Source organism: Myotis davidii, unplaced genomic scaffold, assembly GCF_000327345.1.
Source record: "Myotis davidii unplaced genomic scaffold, ASM32734v1 scaffold916, whole genome shotgun sequence".
NCBI lineage: Eukaryota > Metazoa > Chordata > Mammalia > Chiroptera > Vespertilionidae > Myotis > Myotis davidii.
The window spans coordinates 1,866,580-1,890,269 of record NW_006288013.1 but is presented as its reverse complement, the minus strand read 5'-3'; the positions used below and the strand labels follow the sequence as shown (position 1 = coordinate 1,890,269).

Genomic DNA, 23,690 nt, shown 5'->3' with positions numbered 1-23,690 from the left:
ATGATGCCACATATTGGAGATGAAGGTTGCATTATAGATTTCTTTGAAGTTTTCTACCAGCAGATCTGTGGGCTGAGGGAAGGAAACTAACCTTGATTCCTCAGAATTGTGAACTCTTTAAGTCAAGTTTCTCTGAAGTGTGTGATATTTATGTTACATGTATTATTTAATCTGTTGAGAGGATCGATTAAGCCAACTTAAAACTGGTTTCAGTAATAGCCCATGTTACAGGCAAGCCTGGGCTGATTTTTTTTTTATATTAAAGCATTTGGATTGGAATTCACTAAGCTGCCTCATGGAGCCAAAAGTAGAAAATTCACTAGAGCAATGGTGCCTTGGAAAATCTGTCCAAATCTGCCCAGCTGGCTGAGCATCAACCTGTGAACCAGGAGGTCACAGTTTGATTTCTGGCCAGGGTGTGTACCAGGGTTGTGGGGGGTGTGCAGGAGGCAGCTAATCAATGATTCTCATCATTGATGTTTCCATCTCTCTCTCTCTCTCCCCCTCTTCCTTCCTCTCTGAAATAAAAAATATATTAGAAAAAAGAAAAATCTGTCCAAATTTATGTTAAGAAACACCATAATGATAATAATATCACACCTTTACTTCTTGGGAGCTTCACAGTTTGTGAAGTACTTTACTTTCAGGGTTTATTTAGTTTTTCTTTTTCTTTTTTTTAAAAATATGGGACGCTTTACGAATTTGCGTGTCATCCTTGCGGAGGGGCCATGCTAATCTTCTCTGTATCGTTCCAGTTTTTAGTATATGTGCTCCGAAGCGAGCACTATTTAGTTTTTCTGATCCTCACAACGGCCCTGAAATAGGGTACAGCAGGCATTATTTCTGGTTGAGACTTGTGTCTGGAAGCCAGCCAGCCTGCCCGAGTCACAGAGCAATCACCCAGTGAGAACAGCTATCTGGTACCCTCACCTGTGCTCACAATCTGAGCTGGACCAGTTTTCCTTGATCCACTCTGCAGGCCTTTTCCCAGCCCATTTTGGATATTCTCAGAGACCTGACCATTTCCTAGTTCTGATCTCCAAGATGTGCCACTTGATCCTGCTCTTCTGGTCTGACCTCTAATTCCCTACCAACTGCAATTACAACCTTTGTCTGCTCCTTTGATTCACCTACTTGAAGCTGCTCCTGGGTACATCTTTCATGCCCAAACAACATTTCTGCAATTACTGGCGCTGTCACTAATACGGCTTGTAATTAATAATAATAATAATAATAATAATAAATAATAATAAAATAAAATTAATAAGACAACAACCACAGCAGATATCATTTGAGTACTTATGATGAGTAAGACATTGAATTTTCCATATTTTATCTCTTTGAAATTTTGAACCTCAGACTATCCCTATAAATAGATTCTATTTCTATCTGAGTCACAAAGAACTTAAGGTGAACCCAGTCAGTGTAGTTAAAAGAATACAGATTTGCGTTCTGGCTCTGCCATGTACTCATGGTGATTTTTGACAGACGAGGTACCTAATCTCACTGTCCCTCAGTCTGTTCCCCTGTAAAAAATGTGGGTGATGATTTCTACCACCTGAAGTTGCTATGAAAATTAAATGGGAAAGAGCCTGACACATAGTAGGATCTCAAAAAAATGAGTTTCTATTTTTATTTTAGGACTTTTATCTTCCACTCCTGGGTAATGCTATTTAGTGGATACTTTGGAATTCCGAATGCGATTTTATACAAAGCGACTGTACTAACTTCTCCTTCTTAATAAAACATCAACTCTGGCTGTATATTTTATCAGGGAAGCCAGAGAGGGAGAAATGGGGTCCTTTCTGGGAGAGTTGTAGGAAATGGTTTTAGATTTCAGGGTTGGTAGAGAGTAACGGGTGCAGTGATGTGTAAGAATTCAGTTTGGGATTAGAGAGTGACCTTGGGAACTAATTGAGTGTACCAACTTGCTCTGACAAAGAAACCCCTGTATTGGCTAAATAATATATAAGAGGTTTCCGTTGGGCAATGGGGGAAAATGGAATTATTTAGCGTATTTCCTTTTCAGTGAGTTAATCAAGATAATTGCTGTTTTCCTGGATCTTTGTCTTTTCTTTATAATTAACAAGGAATTTAGCCAGTGAACTTTGTACAAATTGCTGTGACATTGTTTGGCGCACATTGTATTTAAAAACCTATTACAGATCCTTTTCCTTCGAATTCTAGGACTGTGAGAAACGGATGCTCGATCAAGCTTAAGAAAAATTTACGGCGCAAAGATTCAAGTTCATTTGGGATTAATAAACAGCAGTGGGAAGCAAGGCAAAGCTCAATGAGCATGTGCTCCGGCATCAGACATATGAGTTCTGCTATGTTCTCACATATAACAGTGGATGAATGAGCCTCTCTGAACCTCAGTTTCAATTTCTGTAAAACGGATAATATCACCCATTTCCCAGAGCTGGTGCAAGAATTAAATGCAACCATGTGGTTCCTAACCCGTGTCTGGTGCGCAACAAGGCTAGTTCCCTCCCCAACTCCTGCATACTTATCTAAGGGTCATGTGCTCAGCAGACTCAGTTGTCTGGAATGTGACTAAGACCTTGAAAAGAACCTTAAAATCTAGGTAGAAAGGGAGATATTATGAAGGCCACTGATTAAAATAGCGTATAGAGAAACATCTCAGATATATTTGGTTTTTAATGGGATTGGAATGAACTGATCTCTGGTTCTCCGACCACACCACGAAGGAAGCCCTATCCTGGGTGAAGAGAAGGGAAGTGAGCTACTTGAGGGGGCTCTATTGCAGAAACAACTAGTGACTCAATAGTGCCACCCCGAGGGAGGAAGCAGTACAACTATACCTATTAGACACAGGACCCAATAAAAGGAAATGTAGAATTTTTGGGGCAGGAGGGAAGGGTTCTATAGCCTTATCGCCTTACTTCCTTGAAACTATCTTCATATTACAGCATACTATGCAATTGTGGGTGTTCCTTATGAATGACCTTGACTCATAAAAATAAAGATTTCATTGTCTGTATAATGTGTTAGAGAAGGGAGGCATGTAAAGCACTTCATAAGTTCCATCCAAAATGATTAAAGTGAAAAAAAAATTTTTTTTAACTCAAGATGTGAGCTTTGGTAATTGGACAATTCATCTACATGGAAATGTTCCTTTCCCCATTGCCATATTTCTGGACAGTGGTCATACGAAGATGCTAGGACTCTTTCAAGTACTTTTCATCTACGTCACCTCCCTGTGGTATGTTGAGAAGGTAGTCATTGTTTCCATTTCACAGATGTGGAAACTGAGGCCTCCTGAGATTACGTCCATGGGAGAGCTGGGATTCCAGCTCAGTTCCTCTGACTCCAAAGCTCATGCCTTTTCCACTATAATATGTTCCTTCCCAGGCGCAAGCATCTCGAATATGAACATGCAGAATATACTACAGGTAAGGGTTTGCATCCCAAATCCTGAACTAAAATGACATAACAAAAATTAACACTCCATCAATTCACCTCTAATCCTATAGTACATCTCATGAAACAAAACTATTAAATGGCCTTGCCTGGTACTTACTCATAAAATGTTGTCCATCCATTTTCATTGCTTTTAGTTGCCAGAAGGCCAGAGTTGCCATGGTATGTCATCATGGCCAACTCGTGTCCTTGTGTGGTCACACTCCTGAGTGCACTGTTGGTGCCCATAGTCATCCAGTACACCTGGCCATCTGGGCCCACCAGCCAAAGGGGCATCCCAGTAGAGTCTCGGCTGATGTCCACCCTGTTGCCATTGTTGTCTGTGATGAATGTGATGTCATCATCTCCAGTGTAGGTGAAGTTGTAGAGGTAATCTCCCGTGGGCAGGCTTTGGGTGTACAGATGCTTGCCACTGGTATCAAACAGGTAGAGCTCCTGGTCAATTGGTGAAGACAGCTCATACATGTTCTGGGTGTTGAGGAAAGGCTTGTTCTTCCTGATAAACCGAATTCGGATATTCCCAAGGTCGGCCACGTAGAGTTCCCCGTCAGCACATACAGCTAAGGAAGATGGGGTATTCAGCTTTGCATCCTTGGCATAACCATCATCTCCAGAGAAACAATCACAGTTGGCGTCATTTTTACAGTCACAGCCACTCGGGGCCCCAGCCACTAACGAGATCTCTCCGTTCGTGGTGACCTGCCTGATTCGGTTGATCTTTTTCTCATCTGTCTCAGCGATATACAGGACGCCATTGTGAGAGACAGCCAAGGCGGTGGCTGACTCCAGGGTTGCATGGATGGCCACCTTGCTCAGCAGAAAGTGGTCGATGCCGGGGACCTGGCAGTGCATGGGCCTCCCAGCAACAATGCGCACCTGGTGGTTTTCAGAGATTTGCAGAACCACGTTGTTGTCGAGGACGTAGAGGGAGTTGTCCATTGGGTTGATGGCTAAGTCTGTGGGCCACTCCAAGCGAACCTGACAATGGAGACACCAACACTCAAAAATGCTTGGCAAAGTGCCCACCACTAATCACCCCATACTCCATATGGTCCATAACAGTGTCCCAAGTGCCTTCACATGCCTGGTCCTCACAGCAGTCTGTCATCCACAATGGATGTCAGGCCCCTATCAGAATGAAATCATGCAAGACATCTGATGGCCTCTATTAGATTGACAAAACATGAAGAACAAATAAAAAAAAAGCAAAGAAACAAAAAAGTAGGCAAGTGACAGACTTTGGAGTCAGACAGCCCTGGGTTCATATCCAAGCCCCACCACTTATGACCTTGGGCAGGTCCTTTGCCTCCCTGAGTCTCAATATTCACATCTGTAAAATGGGAATGACCACAGGGCGGAGAGCCTGACCCACAGTAAGTGCTCAGAGGATGGTAGCTAATGCTATGGAAGTGGGAGGGGAAGAATGATAGAGTCTGAAGTAGGTGTGGCCCAGAGGCTTAAGAGAAACTCTTCATGAACTGTTGATATGATTTTTGTATGAAAGATGACTCCTCAATTCTTGGATTAACACGTGGCTAGGTGCTGGGGATATAAAGACAGAATAACCATGGACCCTCTCTGACATAGCTCCAGACCAGTGATTTCCAAATTTGGCCACCCATTCAAATTACCTGCAGTGATTTTAGAAAGTATTGGTGCTCAAATCCCACCCCTGGTCAACGAAGTCAGATCCCTGGTTGTAGGGCTCAGGCCCTGGCATGATTTCCAAAGCTTCCTGGGTGATTCTAACATGGGGCTGGAAATGACAACCGGATCCTGTCTCCTCCCTGTGTGATCATCGGCCCAGCAGCACTGGCCTCACCTTGGAGCTAGTCAGAAATGCAGAATGTCAGGTCTCACCCAAACCTACTGCGTCAGAAACCGTATTTAAACAACATCCCTGGAGACTCCCATACACACTGAAGTTTGTGAAGCCCTGCTCTAGATAATGGTGTATATTGCCATGGAGAACAGGTGCTCCTGGCAATGGGAAGGAGGGGTTCAGAGGTCCTGGGCCCCATGTCGGAGCCTCTTCTGAGCCAGGCTGGGAAGCTGGCAGGGACCATGGTGAGTCTGCAGATGGGCACGTGGGAAAGGCCGCCGGCAGGTGTGGGTGAGGTGAGGAATGCTTCGCTGAGGGGATGGAGGCTGCATGGTTGGATATATCGCATGGGGAGGAGTTGGCGTGAAGCTGTGTCCCCAAGGGGTCCAGCCACACAGCACATGGGCTGGAAGTGCTGACATATGCTGCCTTCAGCTGATTTGCTTATCCGATCCCTAGGGACTCGTCACCTTAGTTTCCCAAGTGAGGGTCCTACAAAACGGCATTCGGTCTAATCTGGCCTTATTTAAACAAGCATATGCCTTTAGATAAGAAACTTCTCTTCCAGAAATATAATCATGTACACCACTGCCTATAAGGGTGATTATCACAGCCATTTTCAATAATGGTGAAAAACTGGAACTACTTTAAATGCCCAAAAACAGAGAATGGGCTAAATAAGTTATGGTATATTTAGTTCACCCATAAATTAAAATAGTCTGTGTAGCTGTTATAACTGATGTAACAGCTGGATATTTAATGACATCAGAAACTGTTCGCCATGTATTATGTGGAAAGAACAGGTTACAGAGCTGTAAGTATAGTGTGATCCCAACGGGGGGGAAATACAGTAAATTAGGTGGATTATGGATAAGGAGGAGATGAAAAGCTTGAGGGATATACCCCAAGATGGTAACCATATTGGGATGAGAGGCAATTTTAACTTTCTTCTTTGCCATTACTAACTTTGTAAATTTCCTACAATGTCTATGTGACAGTTCACAGATGTAAAGAGAAACCCCTGTAAATTCCTTACACAGGAGACGTGGACACTTTCATCTGCCCCATTAGCTGAGGGCCCTTCTCAGGATGGGGCAGGCCCTTTCTCATTTCTTCTGCGCGATCCCCAGGCCCTGCTTCCTAAGGTTTTTCTGCTCCCTTGCTCCCAGCCTGGGTCCTTCTGTCCTCACAGGACAGGGAGCCTGAGGCAGGGCAGCGCCGATGGCCAGGCGGCTGCCTTCACGCGCCCAGTGCTCTCTGGAGCACAGAGGCCCACAGCCTTCAGCTGCATCAAGAACACAGTTTACTCTAAAGTGACAGGGGAATTTTCAATTTCCTAAAACCCATTTCTGTCAACACTCACTGCTAAATATTTTATGCCCTCTGGTCCTGTGGCACCTTGGGGACCTGCTTGCCCAGACATTTCTGCCTGTCATTATGATGAAAAGATGGCTCCCTGATCAGTGGGTGGGGAGTGGGGCTGGGGGAGGGCAGGCCAGGGAGAGGGGACAGAGAGAGGGGGATGAAGGAAGGGTGAGTGCTTCGCTGCTCTCTCCTTTACAGCCCTGTGTGCAGAGGGACCTGGGAGGGAAGCTGCGCCTTTGGAGCCAGTCCTGGCTGTCTCAGTGCCCGGATGATGTCCTGGACCAGACCAAGTGCCCACGCTTCTCTGATCTCACCTCCCTGTTAGTGACGATCACTTCCTGTCACCCACACGGAGGGAGGAGCCTTCATCCCGTGCCCCTCCAGCTCCCATGTTCTGTGGTCCTGAGGGGCCATGGAGCCCCTCTCCTGTCCTCCCCAGCTGCTGTGCCCTTATAAGGCACTTTGAGGTGACTGCCTTATTGCAGAGTGATTTGCTTCAAAAACTGGATTGTCAAATGAATGAACAAATGAGTGACTATGAGGGGCATAGAGAGAGTGAGGGATCTGGGGCCAGGACATCTCGAGTCCTCTCTCGGCTCCACAATTCCTACAGCTGTGATCTTACTCGAGTTACTTAAATACTTTGAACTGCTTTCCCCCTATGTAAATGCAGGTAATAAATATTACATAAAGTGAGTGTGAGAATCAAACAAGACAATGTACAAGGCAGCCCTTAGCCAATTATGAAGGGAATGAATAGTTACAGCCTATTGCTAGCTGGCCGGCACTGTGCTAGGTAATTGATGTACATGATTGGATTAAACACAATTCATTTTCACATCCCTGGTGGAGCCTTGCCCAGGGCTCTGCATTTATAACTGCATTTTCTGTCACCATGCCTCGGTGTCCTGATCTGTAAAATGGGGTCGATAATAGCTAGCTCTTGGGATTATTTTGACAGCTAACCAGGAAAAGTGGAACAGTACCCATCTCTGTGTCCCCGTTTCTAAATGTGTGCAGAACAGAGTAGGTCCTTGGGCAATCATTTTGGACCCTAAGTCCAGAGTTATCCTCTGTGTCTGTGGTGGCTGCAGCTGAGAGCCAATCTCCTGTTGTGAACAGGTGACACCTTTTGTTCCTTCTGTACTCTCTGCCTACCTCTAGGTTCTCCTGGGGTCTGGTCTTCGTCTCCTCCCAGAGCAGCTGGTCTGAGTTCCCTGGTTCTGCTCTTTGCTCTCTTGCCCCTGAGCTGTGTTCTTAGCTCTCTGGCTTCCCTCCCTAGTCTCCATGGATGGTGAGGTAGCTGGGTGTTTATAACAGAGGCGGCTCTGAGAACGGAAGCCAGTGCCCCCTGCCCATATGTGCACATAAAAATACATGCCTGTGTCTGGAGCGTTTGGCTAAAAGAATTCCAAGCTTAGATTCCACAGTCAGAGTAGGGAGGACCAGGAACATAAAGATTTCTTGTTCAGGATTTCTGAATCACAGTGTGGGTTTCCCCCCCTCTGCTATATGGCAGTTGTTCTCCAAGCCTTTGCTCTGGCTGCTTGGCAGTACCTCTATCTAAAGTGAAATAATTTCCCCATGTGTGGATTGGAAATTTTTGGCATCCGGTGCTGGCTGGTGGAGGGTCCGTTCTAAGAGTTGAAAATACTTGCACACACATCCTCAGGCCGTGGCAGCTTCCTGCCTGGGCAATCCAGGCTGGCTCACAGACTGGAGAGGGAAACTGCAGCCAGCAAGGGAAGCTCGCCAAACTGGGAAGACGAGCAGCAGAGAACAGACTCCATTCTGGAGTGTGACCATCTTAGCAGCTGGTGCAGAGGGAAATCATATCTGCATCCAACAGGGATATGACAAGGGTGTGGGGACCCGTGCAGCAGCTCTGGGGCTCTGGGAAAGGGGTTCTGTGACACATATCTGTAACCGAGGTAGGCATGAGCCAGGAGGCCTCCCAGCCTCTGCCGCCTGCTGGGCACCAGGGAGTGGGTCCATGGGCAGTGGAATAGGGCCTGTGTGCAGGCTCCCCTAGCAGTGAGGGGGTTTAACAAGCTAAGTGTGGCTATTGCTGACACCAATTTGCAATTAAAGGTAACTCCAGCCTCCTGTTTCCTTGGTTTTGCTCATGCTGGCAAGATGGATGCTCACCGATTAAGTACTGGTCAGGCCCTGACCAAGGATCTAGCAATAAAGGACACATCCCTGACCAAGACATTGCAGGACAAATTACAGACATGCTGAATAGCTGTCTCCTGTGTCTTTCTCTAGTCTACACTAGGTTCCTTGTGCTACCTGCAAAGGTCCAAACCCTTTTCTGTGGACCTTCACCAACTGACCCTAAATCATGCTTCCAGTTTCAAGTCCTGCTACTATTTCCTTACAAGAACCCTATGCTCAGGCATTCAATTTCCTGATACTCATTGAATGTCTGGACCCATTAACATCTCTTTATCTTCACACATGCTGCACCCTTTGTGTGAAATGTCTCCATTCTTCCTCGGCACCCAACAAACCCTTATCCAACCTTCAACACCTGGCACAAATGTCACCTCCTTTGAGAAAGTGGGCCCTAAGACTTCTGTTGCTTGATCATCTCTGAAGTGCCAAGCAGTGCTAGGAGCCTCACAGGCATTGCTTTCTGTGTTCTTAAAGCAATCCTGCCTGGCTGATGTCCATTTTATAGATGTGAAAAATGAGGCTCCAAAGACCTGAGAAACTTGTTTAAAGATACTCAGATGATGAGTGGCAAAGCCAGGATTCAGTCAATCAATCAATTAATAAATCACCAAATACTGGTTGTGTTCCTACTGTGTATCAGGTACCCTGGTTATAGTGGAGGAAAGGGTGGATGGAATTCCTGTCCTATTTAGAAGGAGAACAGACAATGTGTAATTAGCTGTGTTTCCAAAGCGGGAAGTCAGGTGGCCATGGATTTAAATTCAGAGTGTGCAACTCTGTTGCCTTTGAGGCTTCCTGGGACAGCTGCCCTCTGCCACCACTTGTTACCCCTGATGGTGAACTCCCAGGGCGAGAAGCTAAGCCCTATTCATCTCCGTGTCCCGAGTGTTATGCACAGACCCAGCTCCAAGAGTGTGCTCTTAAAAGGCTTGTATGGTGTAAGATCAACGGCCAGCGGGCTGCCTGGGTGCCAGGTGAGAGGCTGAGCATGCGAACCCTGGGCCCTGGCAGACACAGTGTTCTCCTTACCTGAGAAATATCCATGACAGAATCACAGCTGAGGGGCCGGGCCGAGGTCAGGTCATTGGAGCCCAGGAGGGTGGAGATGACCCCATTCTGGTCAATGCGTCTGATCATGGTGCCATCCACGAAGTAAATCAGCCCCGACTTGTCCACCGTGATGCCTGGGGCAGAGAACATTCAGGGTTAGAGGTGGTCACAACCTACCTATTCATGGAACTTGTGGGATGACAGAGAACCTCCTCTCCATGATTTGATTGGCTCTTCTGCACATCATTCATTGCCCTTCTAAAGATAGGAGACACGCCAGAGGTGTGGAGTGGCTTGTTCAGAGTAGGGACAAGAACCAGAGTCTTGAGATTCCCCTCCATCTTGCTGCCTCTGGGGAGTTTTACCTACCACCTGACCCATCCACAAACACTGGACTCATCCCTTCTGGGGGCTGGTTAAACACCAGATGTAGTGGTAAGGAGGATCTTTTTTCAATATCAAAACTGTGAATTATTTAAATTAACCTACTTCTGAAGACCTGTAATTAAATCATACTAATCACATCTTCTTTTTGGTAATAATTTTTCTTTCCTTCCAAGATAATCATCTTTCATGTTTTTCTATTGCTATTCTAGTTTCATTGGTCATCACAGAAGTAGAGAGCCCCTCAAAAGAATCCTTTGGATTTGTATAGAGAATACTGGTGAAGTTAATTTCTAAAAAAAGGCACGTTGAAGAGAGGAATCAAAATTATGGCTAAAAATCATCTGCTCCATTTGTTAGACTGTCCCAGACTGTCCCACCCTGCTGACTTCCCCCCTGACCAGCCATGTGACCTTGGGCTAGTCACTGGAAAGCTCTAGATTTGTGTCTCAGCTGTTCAATGAAGAAATTGTTCTAAGTCTGTATTTCCCACTCTTGGATGTGTGTGCACACGCCCTGGGAGTTTGCTATGATGCACCCCCAGGCAGCTGTTGAGAAAATGTCAGTGGAGCCTGAGCAGGTATCTTTGTTTTTGACAAGCACCTTGGGTAATAATGGTAGAAATCAAAGTTTGAAAACCTCTCTAGTCAGTCAGTACTTCTTAACCAGAGATGTGCCACAGAATTACCTGAAGAGTTTTTTCGACATATACCTGCTTGGCCTCACTCTGGGAAATACTAATTCAGGGGGTGGCTGGAACAAGGACCAGGTTTTTTTCAAAAATGCTCATGGTTAATATTGACTTCCACCTCAGGTCCAGAATCCCTGACGTTAGACACACCCCTCCTAAATGGAGGATGGCTCAGGGTGCTGGGGCTGAGCCACTGGCAAGACATGCCCTCGTGCCCCTAGGGAATGACAAGCCTGAGAGGGTTCATGATGAAATAAAAGAGATTCTGTGTTTTGTTCTCCACAGTTTTCTCTGGGGAAGGAACTAAAAGAAGGGGTCTGAAGAAGCTTCACAGAGGTGGAGACACTTGAAGTATCAAGCTTTCCAGTGGTATAGCCTTGGGTGAGTCACTCCCCTTCCCAATTCTCAGTTTCCTCATCCATAAAATGGGGATAATACACCTGGCTTGTAATCGTTAGCCCTCCATAATTATTAGTGACTTATAATTATGAGAACCTGACCAGCACTTTGTGAGTTTTAAGGCCCTTGCTCTCAGGGTCCACGTGTCTATGACAGGTCAGAGGGTGGTTTTAGATACCAAGGGCTTCTGAGAGAGCCAAGGCCACAGGAGCAGTAGTTCCTTCTTCCCCCTCCTGGGCTGTTCAGGGCTGGAGAGTGATTTCATACCGAGGACCAGGCAGCCTCAAGGCGGGACGCTTGTCTTTGGTCCCTGCCTAGAATGTGAACGAATTACATTCTTCAAGTACCGAGACAGGAGTTTTCTTATCTGCCTGGCTATGCTGTCTCTCCTTCCATCTGCTAGGACTGATGAGTGCTCCATGAACAATTGGGTTTCTTGTTTACAAAATTGGCTGCACAGGCTAATAGAAGTAATCTGTCCTCTAATTAATTACTTCATTTTGTCTTCTTTTGTTGTGCTAAATAGATGAACAGCTTTTCTTCTCCCTGTTACAGAGTGTCTGCATATTGTGGCACCCTTGTCATTTCTATTTGGGTTAGTCACAGGCTTTTGGGCAATTTCACTGTCACTATATCTGTGTGTAGTGTGTGTGTGTGTGTGTGTGTGTGTAGGGTGGAGAACACACCTATGTAGAGCAGGGATTTTCAACAGGTGAGCTGCAAGATTTTTTAAAACATGCAATACCTTACTATTTAGTCAGGGCCACTGACCTCTTTTCCCTTAGATTGTCAAATGAAAAAATGACAACAGCCACCATAACAACAGCTATCTGTCTGGTATAAATGAATTAAAATGATATCTTTTTTTGTCAGATCAGCAAAAAAATATAATACATTTTTTGGTGTGCCGCAGAATTTTAGTAATTAGTTTATGTGTGCCATGAGATGAAAAGGTTGAAAATCACTGCTGTAGAGCAACTGAGAAAGACCCGGAGAGAGTAAAAAAATCCCTGGTTTTAATTAAAATGTTGCAACTGAAAGGGGGTCTCAGGGATCATTTAGCCCAATCTGCTCATTTATCAATGGGGACACTGAGGCCCAGAGAAGTGGCAGAGTAAAACCACAATGCAGGGTCCCTAAGTGTAAGCTCTTTCCACCCTATGCTACTATTTTAGTATTAGGAAATCATATTTAGGAGGAAGATTAACCACAGATGTCATAATATTTATCTCACAGAGTTCCCACCTGACCACTGCAGATATGTGGTAGAGATATCGAATCCTATATAATAAAAGGGTAATATGCAAATTGGCCCTAACAGCAGAACAACTGGGAATGACTGGTCACTATGACACACACTGACCACCAGGGGGCAGATGCTCAATGCAGGAGCTTTCCCCTGATGGTAAGTGTGCTCTCACAGCGGGGAGCTCTGCTCAGCCACAAGCCAGGCTGATGGCTGCCAGCGCTAAGGATGTCCGACTGCAGCTTAGGCCAGCTCCCTGCTGGCAAGTGGACATCCCCCGAGGCCTGCCGGGCTGCCAGAGGGATGTCTGACTGCCAGCTTGGGCCCGACCCCTCAGGGAGTGGGCCTAAGCCAGCAGGTGGACATACTCCGAGGGGTCCCAGACTGGAAGACGGCATAGGCTGGGCTGAGGGACCCCCCTGAGTGCACAAATTTTTGTGCACTGGGCCTCTAGTATCATATAATATATGATATGAGGGGATGTCATATAACACAATACAATATACTATAATAATTATAATAGGAATCCCCATTTATGGGATGTTTATTATGTGACTGATACCATTGTACTAAGCATTAACATTCCTGATAATATTTAATGTGTACGACAACTCTACAGTATCTCTCTATTTCATAGATGAGCGAAATAAAGCTCAGAGAGGTTAAGCAATGCACCCAAAGTCACTAGGCTAGTAGGTGGCAATGACCGAATTTGAATACAGGACTGTCTGTTTTCACTAGCATCTAATGGCTTTGATTTGAACCAGGCCCTGAAATCTGGCACTATTTACTAATACAATCACTCATGGCATTTTTACAGGTTATCACATGCAATATATTAATTTTGACCCTCAGAATGATTCTAGGGGGTGGACACAAGAGGTATTATTACCACTGTTTTATCGATGAGGACCCTGAGGCTTAGACGCTGGCTTTAACGTGAATGATGGGTATTTGTTGTTAATGTTGGCTTCTCCTCCAAACAGCCTTCCTTCCTAGTCTCCTAGGCACAGGGGCCTCTCTTGGCTTTGGACTCCCACATAGAGTTCTTTCTCCTGTGTCTTAGGAAGCACTTCTGCCCTCTCCCAAGTCAGAGTATTCACATTCAAGTCTCCTTTTCCTGCTATAATAAACGTATCTATGCAACCACAAGGCACTGCATCCTCAGTATGCATCCTCAGTAAATACTTGATGAATAAGTGGATGAAAAATTGCGATTGTGGTATGAAGAAGCCCAACTTTTTGTGGGACTCAAATGGAAACTTAACTCATCCTATAGCAAATGAACAGAGATGATACACGGCAATGATTTTATAACATAATAGTGTGAGAGACAGCATACATGTCCAACTAAATGATGGGCCATTCACTTGCTGGAACACCATACAGACATTAGAAATCAGTACAAAGACTAATGGCATAGAGAATGTTCATTTTTTATCAGTTAGGAAGAAAGGTAGGTCACTAAATGTTTGTTTAATGTGATCTCACTTCGTTTCTGATGAGTATTACATGTACCCACACACTTAGAAAAAAGGCTAAATGTTAACTGAGAATTTTTCTGGAAGGTAGAATTATGATGTCAACTTTTCTCCATAGAGCGCATGTTATTTTCCAATAATAAACATCTATTTCTTTTGGAAAAGGAAAACACCCCAATACATGTTAACTGAAAGTGATTGAAAAACACAGCCTTACCCCTGGGATTGGTAAGTGTGGCTTCCGTGGCCTTCCCACCATCCCCGCAGCGGGTGTCATCAAAGGGGAGGCACTGGTCACCTGTCCCTGCGACGACCTCGGAGTTCTTGACTAGGTCCTTTACCACCGTGGTGGACTTGATCTTGAAGACCCGCCGGCTGTTGGTATCAGAGAGGAAGACAGCCCCACTCATGGGGTCTGTCGTCAGGTAGTATTTGTGCGCTGGACTGTGACTGGAAGACAAGGACATGCCAGTGGGTGAGCCCCTTCTTCTTTCCTACCAGGTAGCCAGAGGCGTACAACTTAAATTCAAGCAACAATATCATATGTGGATGATGTACCCATTTTTGGGGTGAGTTCCCCAATTTGTCTGACTCCAGATATGGTGGGTCTAACTCTCTCTCCTACTCAACTATCAATGCCAATGATTGCCAGGCCCAGCCCCAGCCCCGTGCCACACCCATATCAGGTGCTCAATACATGTCTTCTTAAAAGGAATGTCCATGAGGGTTACCATAGGTGGCCTGTAAATCCAAGCCAGAAACACGAAAGAGCTTGACTTTAAAACCACTTAAAGGTTGGACAGTGGGAGGGAAGAGATCAACCAAAGAACTTGTATGGACACAGACAATAGGGTGGTGGAGGCCTGGGGCAGGGGGCGGGGTGGGCTAGAAAGGGTCAATGGGGAAAAAAGGGGACCTATGTAATACTTTCAACAATAAAGATTTGATAATAATAAAAAAGAGTTGGACCTATGGACTCTTCTTCCACAGAATTTTCATAGCAGCCATAACCCTTCTTGGGACTGACTGAGAAGACCCTGCCAGATCTGACTCCCAGTCAGCGTCCACATGGTCTTCACTTGACACACATGTTATACTTATCAGGAGCCCAGCAGTCTCCTGCTTGCAGTCAGATACAAATGAGTTGCAGGATTAGTTGTAATTGGCAGCAACATCCAATGGAAAATAAACAAAACACAGGAGCAGTGCTCATGATGGTTCCACTCCTGGAGACCAGCCGTGAAGACCAGGCCGTGCTAACAGGAAAGTGAGGTCAGGCCTCGGCGGCACCCAGGCATCGCAGAGACAAGGCGCTGCCTCTGGGCACAGGGGGTAGGAAAAGGCACCGCTTGGAGTCTGTTCCATCTGGGTTTGAGGTCTAGCTCTGTTAGTTCCAGGTTCTGAAACTTGAGCAAATTAGCTGGCTTCCTGAGCCTTAAGTTTTCTTCATCTACAGAATGGGGATGTTAGCAGCTACCTGGCCAGTGTACTATGAAAATTACATAAAGTCATCTGTGACAGATCTCCAGCATCATGGCACCTCAGAGATGCTCCACATCAGCACTGTTTGATGACTAGCCATCATGTCTGTTTTTGCACGTGGAGAGGACTAGAGCAGCGGCCGCCAACATTTCGGGCCTCACAGACCACCAGTGGTCCGCGGACCACTGGTTGGCGATCGCTGGACCAGAGCATAGATATTTCTTATTAAGCTTGACTTTTGCTATCACATGGTACTGCTTTACAATTTCATCGAAGTCTAGGCCACATTGGAGTTGAACTCATAACTCCTGGGAGCTGTTTCAGTTCCTGTACACGGCCTGGTAACCCTCAGCCCTCAAACTGCATCTCAGTACTGACAGCATCCTCTAAGTCTCTGGAAAGTCTTCTAATTCAAAGGCATCTGTCTGTTCAGGCTGGATGGCTTGGCACTGACTGGGGGCATGTATTTCAGTGGCAGACTCGGTCCCCAGTCCTGGTTGGGACACGTGTGGGAGGCAACCAATTGATGTGTTTCTCTCTCATTGATGTTTTTCTCTCTGTCTCTCCCCTCCCTCCTCCCTCTAAAAATCAATGGAAAAATATCCTTGGGTGAGGGTTAACAAATATAAATAAATAAATAAACAAGCTTAATAAATGGCAGCTGGTCTCCATGAGAAACCCCCAGAATATTTATGTTATTGCATAATGGAAAGGCCAAGAATGGCAGAGTTAATATTGCCTTGTCTGATCTATTTCCTGGGGCAGTTAAGGACTCTGTTAGAATTAACAGAATATGTATAGCTGGGATCAATAGAGATGAGTTCAAATGCACTTCTGAACAACAGGCTTCAAACATTTTCCATGACCTTAGGGAAGAGATCTGGAGGAGATGAGGATCTGTGTTCCCTGATGGGGCCCAGGAGGAAGATGCCCGAAGGGCTGAGGTCCCTGGACTGCGCATGCCCAGTGTGGTAGGCTGGTGGCATATTGAGGCTGAAAAGGCCGAAGGCAGAGAAGAGACTGCTCTGGGGAGCACTCACGCAGGCTAAGAGCACCAGCCTGAGCCAAAGGCTATTTCTGGGAACAGTGGAGACAGTAAAGGATAAAGAGGACAAGATTTCAGAATTTCTTTAATCCACTTCTGACATTTACTGATGGGGACATGAATGCCCAGAGAGAGGAAGAGGTTTGTCAGTACCCAGGTGCCAGTGAGAATCAGAGCTAGAACCCAGGTCGTCTCACTCTGTTTTGACTTTAGAAAACAAAAAGGCAGAAGGAAAATCCTTTATTCTCTCCCACTCTTCACTATAGAAATACTTTTTAGCACCTGAGAAAAACAATGAATTGCAAGAGGCCAGGAAACTGGCTTTGAAATCATACCATGGATCTATCTATTAAAAGATAACTAACCATCAGAAACAAAAGACACTCAAACCACAACTCTCTCAACTAAAAATTCTGAGATTAAAAGCGGAAAAAGCCAGGCGCCCAGCCCATGGTCACATGATGAGTGCATGGAAAAGCTGGACAAGCACCTTGGCCCCCGACTCTTCCCAGCTAGGCACCCCCACACCCCAGCTGTGTCCCAGGCAGTCACCACCACTGAGTGAAGGTTTTAATGGTGAATGCTAGGTTTTCAATGAAGATCTTCATATGAAATGTACTTCTGTGTTTACTATAAATCTGAACTTGAGGGCACATATCCATACAGAGTTCAGTATTATCCATACAAAGCTCACCGAAAATCTGGTTTAGATTTCAGTGTCAGGAAAAAATATCCCTCCTCTGAGAAGTGAGCAGATTTTCCCATTTCTGATAATGCAAACCATGGAAATTATTATGTTTCCCTGTTTATTCTGGCTGGAAGGAGGCTCCGAGTCTAATTTGATATATGACCACATATATGTGTTTCCTCCTTTTTATTTTGTTCCCAAATTCTATTTAATTTACTTTACTGCCTGTGTCTTTGGTTGTTAAGAGGATTGAAGGATTGAATTCCTTTTTGGGAAAGATGGAGACATCATCAACATCATCATGTAATTGTTATGATGATGTTAAAAATAAATTATTATTATTACTATCTAATAATAATGTTATTATTATTATTACTACCATTTCTGGAACTCCTTTCTGTGCCTGGCACAATGCTAGATACTTTACAAACATCCTCTGTAACACTTACAACAATCTCCATGGGAGATTTTATTAACCTCAAGTTAGAAGTTAAAGCCCAAAGAGATGAAGTAATTTTTTCAAGTTCACACAAGGTCACTTTCAAGTTTTTTCATCTGTAAATTAGATATACCATGAGTACCTAATTCAAAGGATGGTTTGCGGATGAACTGCTTTATTCCATGTAAATCATTTAACCCCTCTCTGCTATACCCTAAGAAGCTCTATATACATTTAGAGTGTATATGGTGTAAATGATTATTACATTAATACTATATCTCACTACATAGATATGCATATCATCATTAGTGGATTTGGGATTGGTCTGCCTCTATCTTCTATACTAAGACTTCCTTTCACCCCACCTTAGCATCCCCCCCACGTGCCATTGTGGTCTGAGCCCCGTGTGAGTGACTGAGAGCCCTTCTGCAGAGATGCCAGCCACAGCCCTGTCTGCCCATGGCGACTTTCAAGTCACCCACGTGTGTGAGGCTAGGGGGCCTCTGAGGTCACTGTCACCTGGGAGTCAGACGAGTGCTGCAGTGACTGGAGCCGGTGGCAGGCAGACATTTCTCTCTGTTGGTCTTATGAGGCCCAATTCTGTCTGCTGCAGTGTCATTGTGAGCCTACATGACAAGTCTACTCTGTGACAAAGTTCCTATTTGGGGATTGCTCTCTGGGTGTCTGTCAGGTCTGGAACTCCTTCCCTGCTCTGTCCTTTCTGGAAAGCCTTCCAGGAGGCTATCTGGCACCCCAGCCATCAAGCTGAGGCACCTGGAATGCCCACAGAAGCACAAATCTGAGCCCTGTCTTCTTCCAGGGCCTTCGCCTGATCCAGATGTTCTCAGGACTTCCCACTGTGACCATCCAAGTCACTCAACACAGTGAGGATGATGTCCTCCTTTATTCTAAGAAGAGGCAGATTGTGGTGTTCAAATTACTATGCCCAGGTTAACATTTTCCCCATCACTGCAGTCTGTCTCGTCCACTGACTACCAAAGGAGCGGCTGCACTTTGCAGGGACTAGAGGAGCTCAGGCTCTCACCACCTGTCCCCACCATTATTAACGACTTCTTCTCATTGTAACCGATTACCCGCAATCAGTTCCAACCACACAGGGTTCATTTGCCATCGAGCCATCTGAAATTGACACATGCATCTTACCATACAACATGCAACAAGGCAGAGGAGAGACAGGAAAATTCTCCACTGGTTGGCTTACCTATGTCTGAAATCTTTATTTCTGACAAGACAGGAGAGCAGGGAATAGAAGAAAGAATGAGGTGTTAGCAGCAGGGTTAGAAGCATTATTAGCAGCCTGAAAACTTGACAGCAATGGTACAGTACAATACTATAATAAATAAAGACTTAGCAGCCATGACACTGATATATTTCATATGGGATATTACTTGTCAGTGAGCTCACTTACAAGCAGCTACATATCACGGAAGAGGCGCGGTTCCACCTGCGCCGCTACGGCTGACTTCGGGGAAGCGGATGAGGTTGACACATGCTGCTGCTTCCACCAGGGCTGAGGCAGAGGGTGGAGCAGTCTACCTCCACCCCCTAGACAGACACACATTCCCAGAGATATACATGCTCATTGCTGTGTCTCTGCCCGTGGGCCTTACCAAGAGTTATTAAAACCTGCAGAACCTGCTACAATGATCTTCATAATAGAATACAGAATGGGAGATATGCTATAATTAGAAGGGAGACAGTAACACAGAGAAACAGACCAGGGCAAAAAGACTCAAAGCAAACTAAATCAAGATGATAATATATTGATCCATTTATCTTTCTTTCCAAATTTCATTGACTCCTTCCTTCCTTACCCACGGTCTTCCATGATCTCCCTGAAACAGTGGGAGGGAGACAGGGGAAATGGGATCTCTTATTTGAAAGGTTGAAAATGGAGGCCCAGAGCTGGTGGGTGTTGCTCAGTAATTAGAGCCTCGGCCTGAGCACTGAATGGTCACCGATTTGATTCCAAGTCAAGGGCATGTATCTGGATTGCGGTTTGATCCCCACTCCAGTAGCGGAGTGTGCAGGAGGCAAATGATTGATGTGTCTCTCTCACATGGATGTTTCTCTGTCTCTCTCTGCCTCCCTCCCTTCCACTCTCTTTAAAAATCAATGGAAAAAATATCCTTGGGTGAGGATTAACAAAAAGAAAAAAAGAAAAGAAAAAGGAGGCCCAGAGAGGGTAAGTGTCTTCCCCAAAGTTGTACAGCTTGTCTGCCAAGGTGGATGGACCCCCTGTCCATGGCCCTTTCCATCACAGGACAGGAGATGGAAAGACAATATGAGCAGTTGACCGAAGCAATTACACCCAGGGTTCCCTCTTCCTTGGCAGATGCCTCTGCCAATCACACTCATAAAAGAGAGAAGAAAGACAGAGAGTACTCCTGGTGGCCTGGTTCTCATTCAGCCTATTATCTGATTTCCTATGGGTCCATAGAATATGAGCTCCTAATCCTTTTCATGCAAAGACCCTCTCCTTCCCTGTCCCTGCATGAGTGGGCAAATACCAACGTGCTCCTCTTGGGGCTGTTGTGGCTGTTGGTCAGCCACGTGCACTGCAGAATGAGATTCTCAGCAGGCACAGACCTCCAGAGAGTACCTGGACAAGGCATTAAGCCAGAGTGGCCTTCACGGGTCCAGGTGACCAATCTTTGGTGTGGCAGAGCTTCACGATGGCCTTCTGGGTTTGCACCCACCATTCCAGAAGCTGGACCTTTGGCGGGTTTTTAAAATTCCATGGTCAACGGTACTAACCACCTCGCAGAACTCCTAAACTGGATGAGTAGTAGGGGCCTCACAAAAGTGAGACTGCTTTTCCCCTGGCCGCTCTGGAGGAAGGCTTTCCTGCCCAAGGGCTGTGCTGTTCACCTGGACCCCAGCCCAGGAGAAAGCAGCCGTGAAGAACCTGGTGCAGTGTATCCTGAAAGGGAGAGTGGGGCGCCCCCTATCTGTAACCTCAGCTTCTGGTAACCCAAGAACCCACCCTAGGACAGTGCTGTGGTTGTAAGGAGATCTGGCTGAGGGAGGCATGGGAAAAAGCCACACCAGGCTCTTCCCTGCTCCCTAAGAACGGCTGTGCTCCGTCACGCCTGGTCAGTCAGGATGGGGAAACAGAAGAGGCTGACTCGGCTGGCTCTGTGGCACCACAGAAGCAGACAGACAGTGCCCGGTTTTAGTCCGAGGGCTTTCTCTCAGTATTGGGCAGGTGAAAACCCTGCTCCTCACTCTGTTAAGTAACGGGGCAAAACTTGGTAACACCGGCAGGGGGGCCTTGGCCAGGATGCCATCCCTTGCCCTCGTTAAAAGACTCATGTGATTGATTCCAATCAGTTCGGTGCTAGGAGGCAGAAAGAAGATCCAGGGGCTTCCAAGGAGTTTAATTCTTGGTTGCCAGCAGCCTTCTACATCAGCTGGACGCCAAGGCTATCTCGTCCCAAGAGAAGTTCGACATTGCAGTGCCCTGTGGGAATTAGCTGCTGCTTCCTCAGGGCCCTCGGCTCAGGTTAGCCTCTGAGCTGGGCATTGAGAGGTCCCGGATTCTGACAGGTGAGGTGCTGCCCTGCTCCTTCTCTGGGCCTGGTGGGTAAGGCCAGCTGGGCCCATAGGATGACAAAGGGACGTTATAGGAACGGTGAGGAAGGCAGTGCCTTATGTACCTCAGCTCCAGGATGTTGGTGACGTTCCCGGAGGGGAAGATCCTTCGGATGTAGTTGAAATCTCCCACGTAGAGGCTGCCGTCGGAGCCGCACGTCAGGGCCACGGGGGCCAGGAGCTTGTTGCCGTCAGCAAGGCCATTGCAGCTGGGACAGGAGATGCTTCTCCGGCGCCCATTGCCCATGATGCTCCCGATGACGGGGGGCTGCTGAGACACAAACTGGTTCTCCCCGTTCCCTTTGTGTAGGATGCCTGCGAGGAGACAGAGAACAGAATCACCCATGGAGCAGGGAGAGCCTCTCTTCTGAGGCTGACCACAGAGCTCCCGTGGTGGTGTAAGGAATGCAAGGTCTCTGCCTGCCATTCTGGACATCTCCCAAGGCTGCCTCACCCCAGAATGAAACCTTGGACAGGCCATACTGCTCTATGGATGAGATCCTCACAACGACTCTGTAAGTTAATGGGAGTCGGGGGGGCGGGAGGCAAAGTGATGTACCTGAGGCCACACAGGTGATGGTAGGAGCAGCCCTAAGTCCGGGCTCTTAGTTATTCATCTCCATGGCCTCTCACATAGATTGAACTCATCTCCTATCCCTCCCTCTGGTCTCTCTTACAGCATGAATTCTTTATCGCACTTGCCTGTTTTCCTCTCTTTAGGCTGATACCATTTCAAGTACAGGGACTGTGCTTGTCTTTTCCCTTTCTGTATCCCCAGGGCCCAGCACAGAACTTGAGACAGAGTGGGCACCAATAAATGTTTTTAGAAATGCATGAGGGACGTGAACTCACAGTCTCTTCTCACTGAGGTAGAGTCAAGAGAACTGGGTTTTTACCTCATTTTGCAACTAACAGGCTGATCCCAGCTCTTGTCGGTCTCTTCACTGCTCTAACTGCCTTGGGCCTCAGTTTCCCCAGCAAAGAAGGGGTTGCCCTTGATGACCTGTAAGCGCCATCCTATCTCCCCACTATTTCCCCGTAGGCTCAGATCACCCGCTAGCTCCTGGATTATTGCTACGGCCACCAAGCTGGACTCGGCCTCCAGCCTCACCTCTTCTGCACCGCAGCCTGAGCGAGTTTTGTTTGCTCCGGTCAGAAGCATCTTTGCCCAGGCTGTCACCTGTTAGCTTTGTCCTTTGTTGAAGGGATACCTTTCATTTTTATGTAGTCTGAGCAATTATTTTTCTACTTGAATGTTTGTGCTTTTTTAGGTTTTAGGGAATCTCTCTGAGACCATATTCTATGAAAGTTAATGTGTTATCTTTCTAATTTAGATCTTTAATCAAACTTTATTTTGTTTACTTTGCACAAAGTATGAACTTACATTTGTTTTTCTCCACATATTGAGCCAATTTCCCAAATGCCAATTTTGAAAACACCTATCCACCCTCCACTGGTAAGTGATGCTCCCTCTATCATATACCAAGTTCCCATGAACACATGGTATATGGCAGAAACCTGCAGTTACCCACGGTATCCATCCTATCCCCCTTCCTTATTTCTGTAGTTATAGAACCTGGTACTTGGCAGGGCACAGACTCTCTGGGGCTGCCTACAATCCCAGCCTGGTGTTCGGCTACACTTGGCAGGTGACTGCGTTCCGGCCAATGTTTGGAAATGGAGGTGGCATGGCAGCTGCTGGGATGTGTCCTTAGAGTGGAAAGGGCTTGCTCTTAGTCCTTTCCTCCTTCTTGCTGGCTGGAAAGTGGATGTGAAGTTTGGAGCGGAAGCAATCACCTTGGACCATGACCTTGGGGATGGAGGCTTGAGTAGGAAAGGAGCCTGCCAAGTGCTAAACCAGCCCTGGCATCTCTAGCTCCAGACTTTCAGGTGCGTGAAAAACATACTTGTAACCTGTTTGCAATTCTGTTATTTTGGCTTTTTGTCACTCATGGCCAAACCTCGTCTTAATGACTACTCACAGGTCAGGGTCTGGGCTCCTTGTTTTGTCCCCTTGGTATCTATTCATCTGTTCCTGTGCCAGCCCCACACAGTTTTAGATACAATGGCTCTCCTAGGATAGCTTAATATCTCCTGTGTGCCTCTTTTTGGTTTTTATTTTGAAGATTGCCTTAGCTATTTACACATTTTTATTCTACCATAAGTTTTAGAATGAATTTGTCATTTTCCCCCCAAAACATGTGGTGGCTTTGATAGGCATTCATGGTATGTACAGATTAGGACATCATTACTGTAGTTAGTGGTCTCATCCCAGAACACAGAGTGAGCTACTGGAAATTCAGATTTGACTGTGGCATCTGCATGCTTCACACCCTTCATATGCCTCTGGGTGAACTTCAG

The 23,690-nt window shown here is 46.2% G+C and overlaps 1 protein-coding gene across 6 annotated transcripts in view; it reads right to left on the bottom strand.

Annotated features, from left to right (window-relative positions):
* Positions 1-23,690, bottom strand: part of TENM4 (teneurin transmembrane protein 4) — a 498,342-nt gene that overhangs the window by 37,949 nt on the left and 436,703 nt on the right. For 4 of the 6 annotated variants that reach the window (XM_006759877.2, XM_015561431.1, XM_015561432.1 and 1 more), the window contains 5 exons: positions 21,395-21,644; positions 18,937-18,957; positions 14,278-14,510; positions 9,839-9,993; positions 3,545-4,422 (listed from right to left, as the gene is read on the bottom strand). In XM_006759877.2, the coding sequence (XP_006759940.1) occupies positions 3,545-4,422; positions 9,839-9,993; positions 14,278-14,510; positions 18,937-18,957; positions 21,395-21,644 (1,537 nt within the window). The remainder of the gene's footprint in view (positions 1-3,544; positions 4,423-9,838; positions 9,994-14,277; positions 14,511-18,936; positions 18,958-21,394; positions 21,645-23,690) is intronic. The other 2 variants (XM_015561430.1, XM_015561434.1) reach the window with 1 other exon arrangement.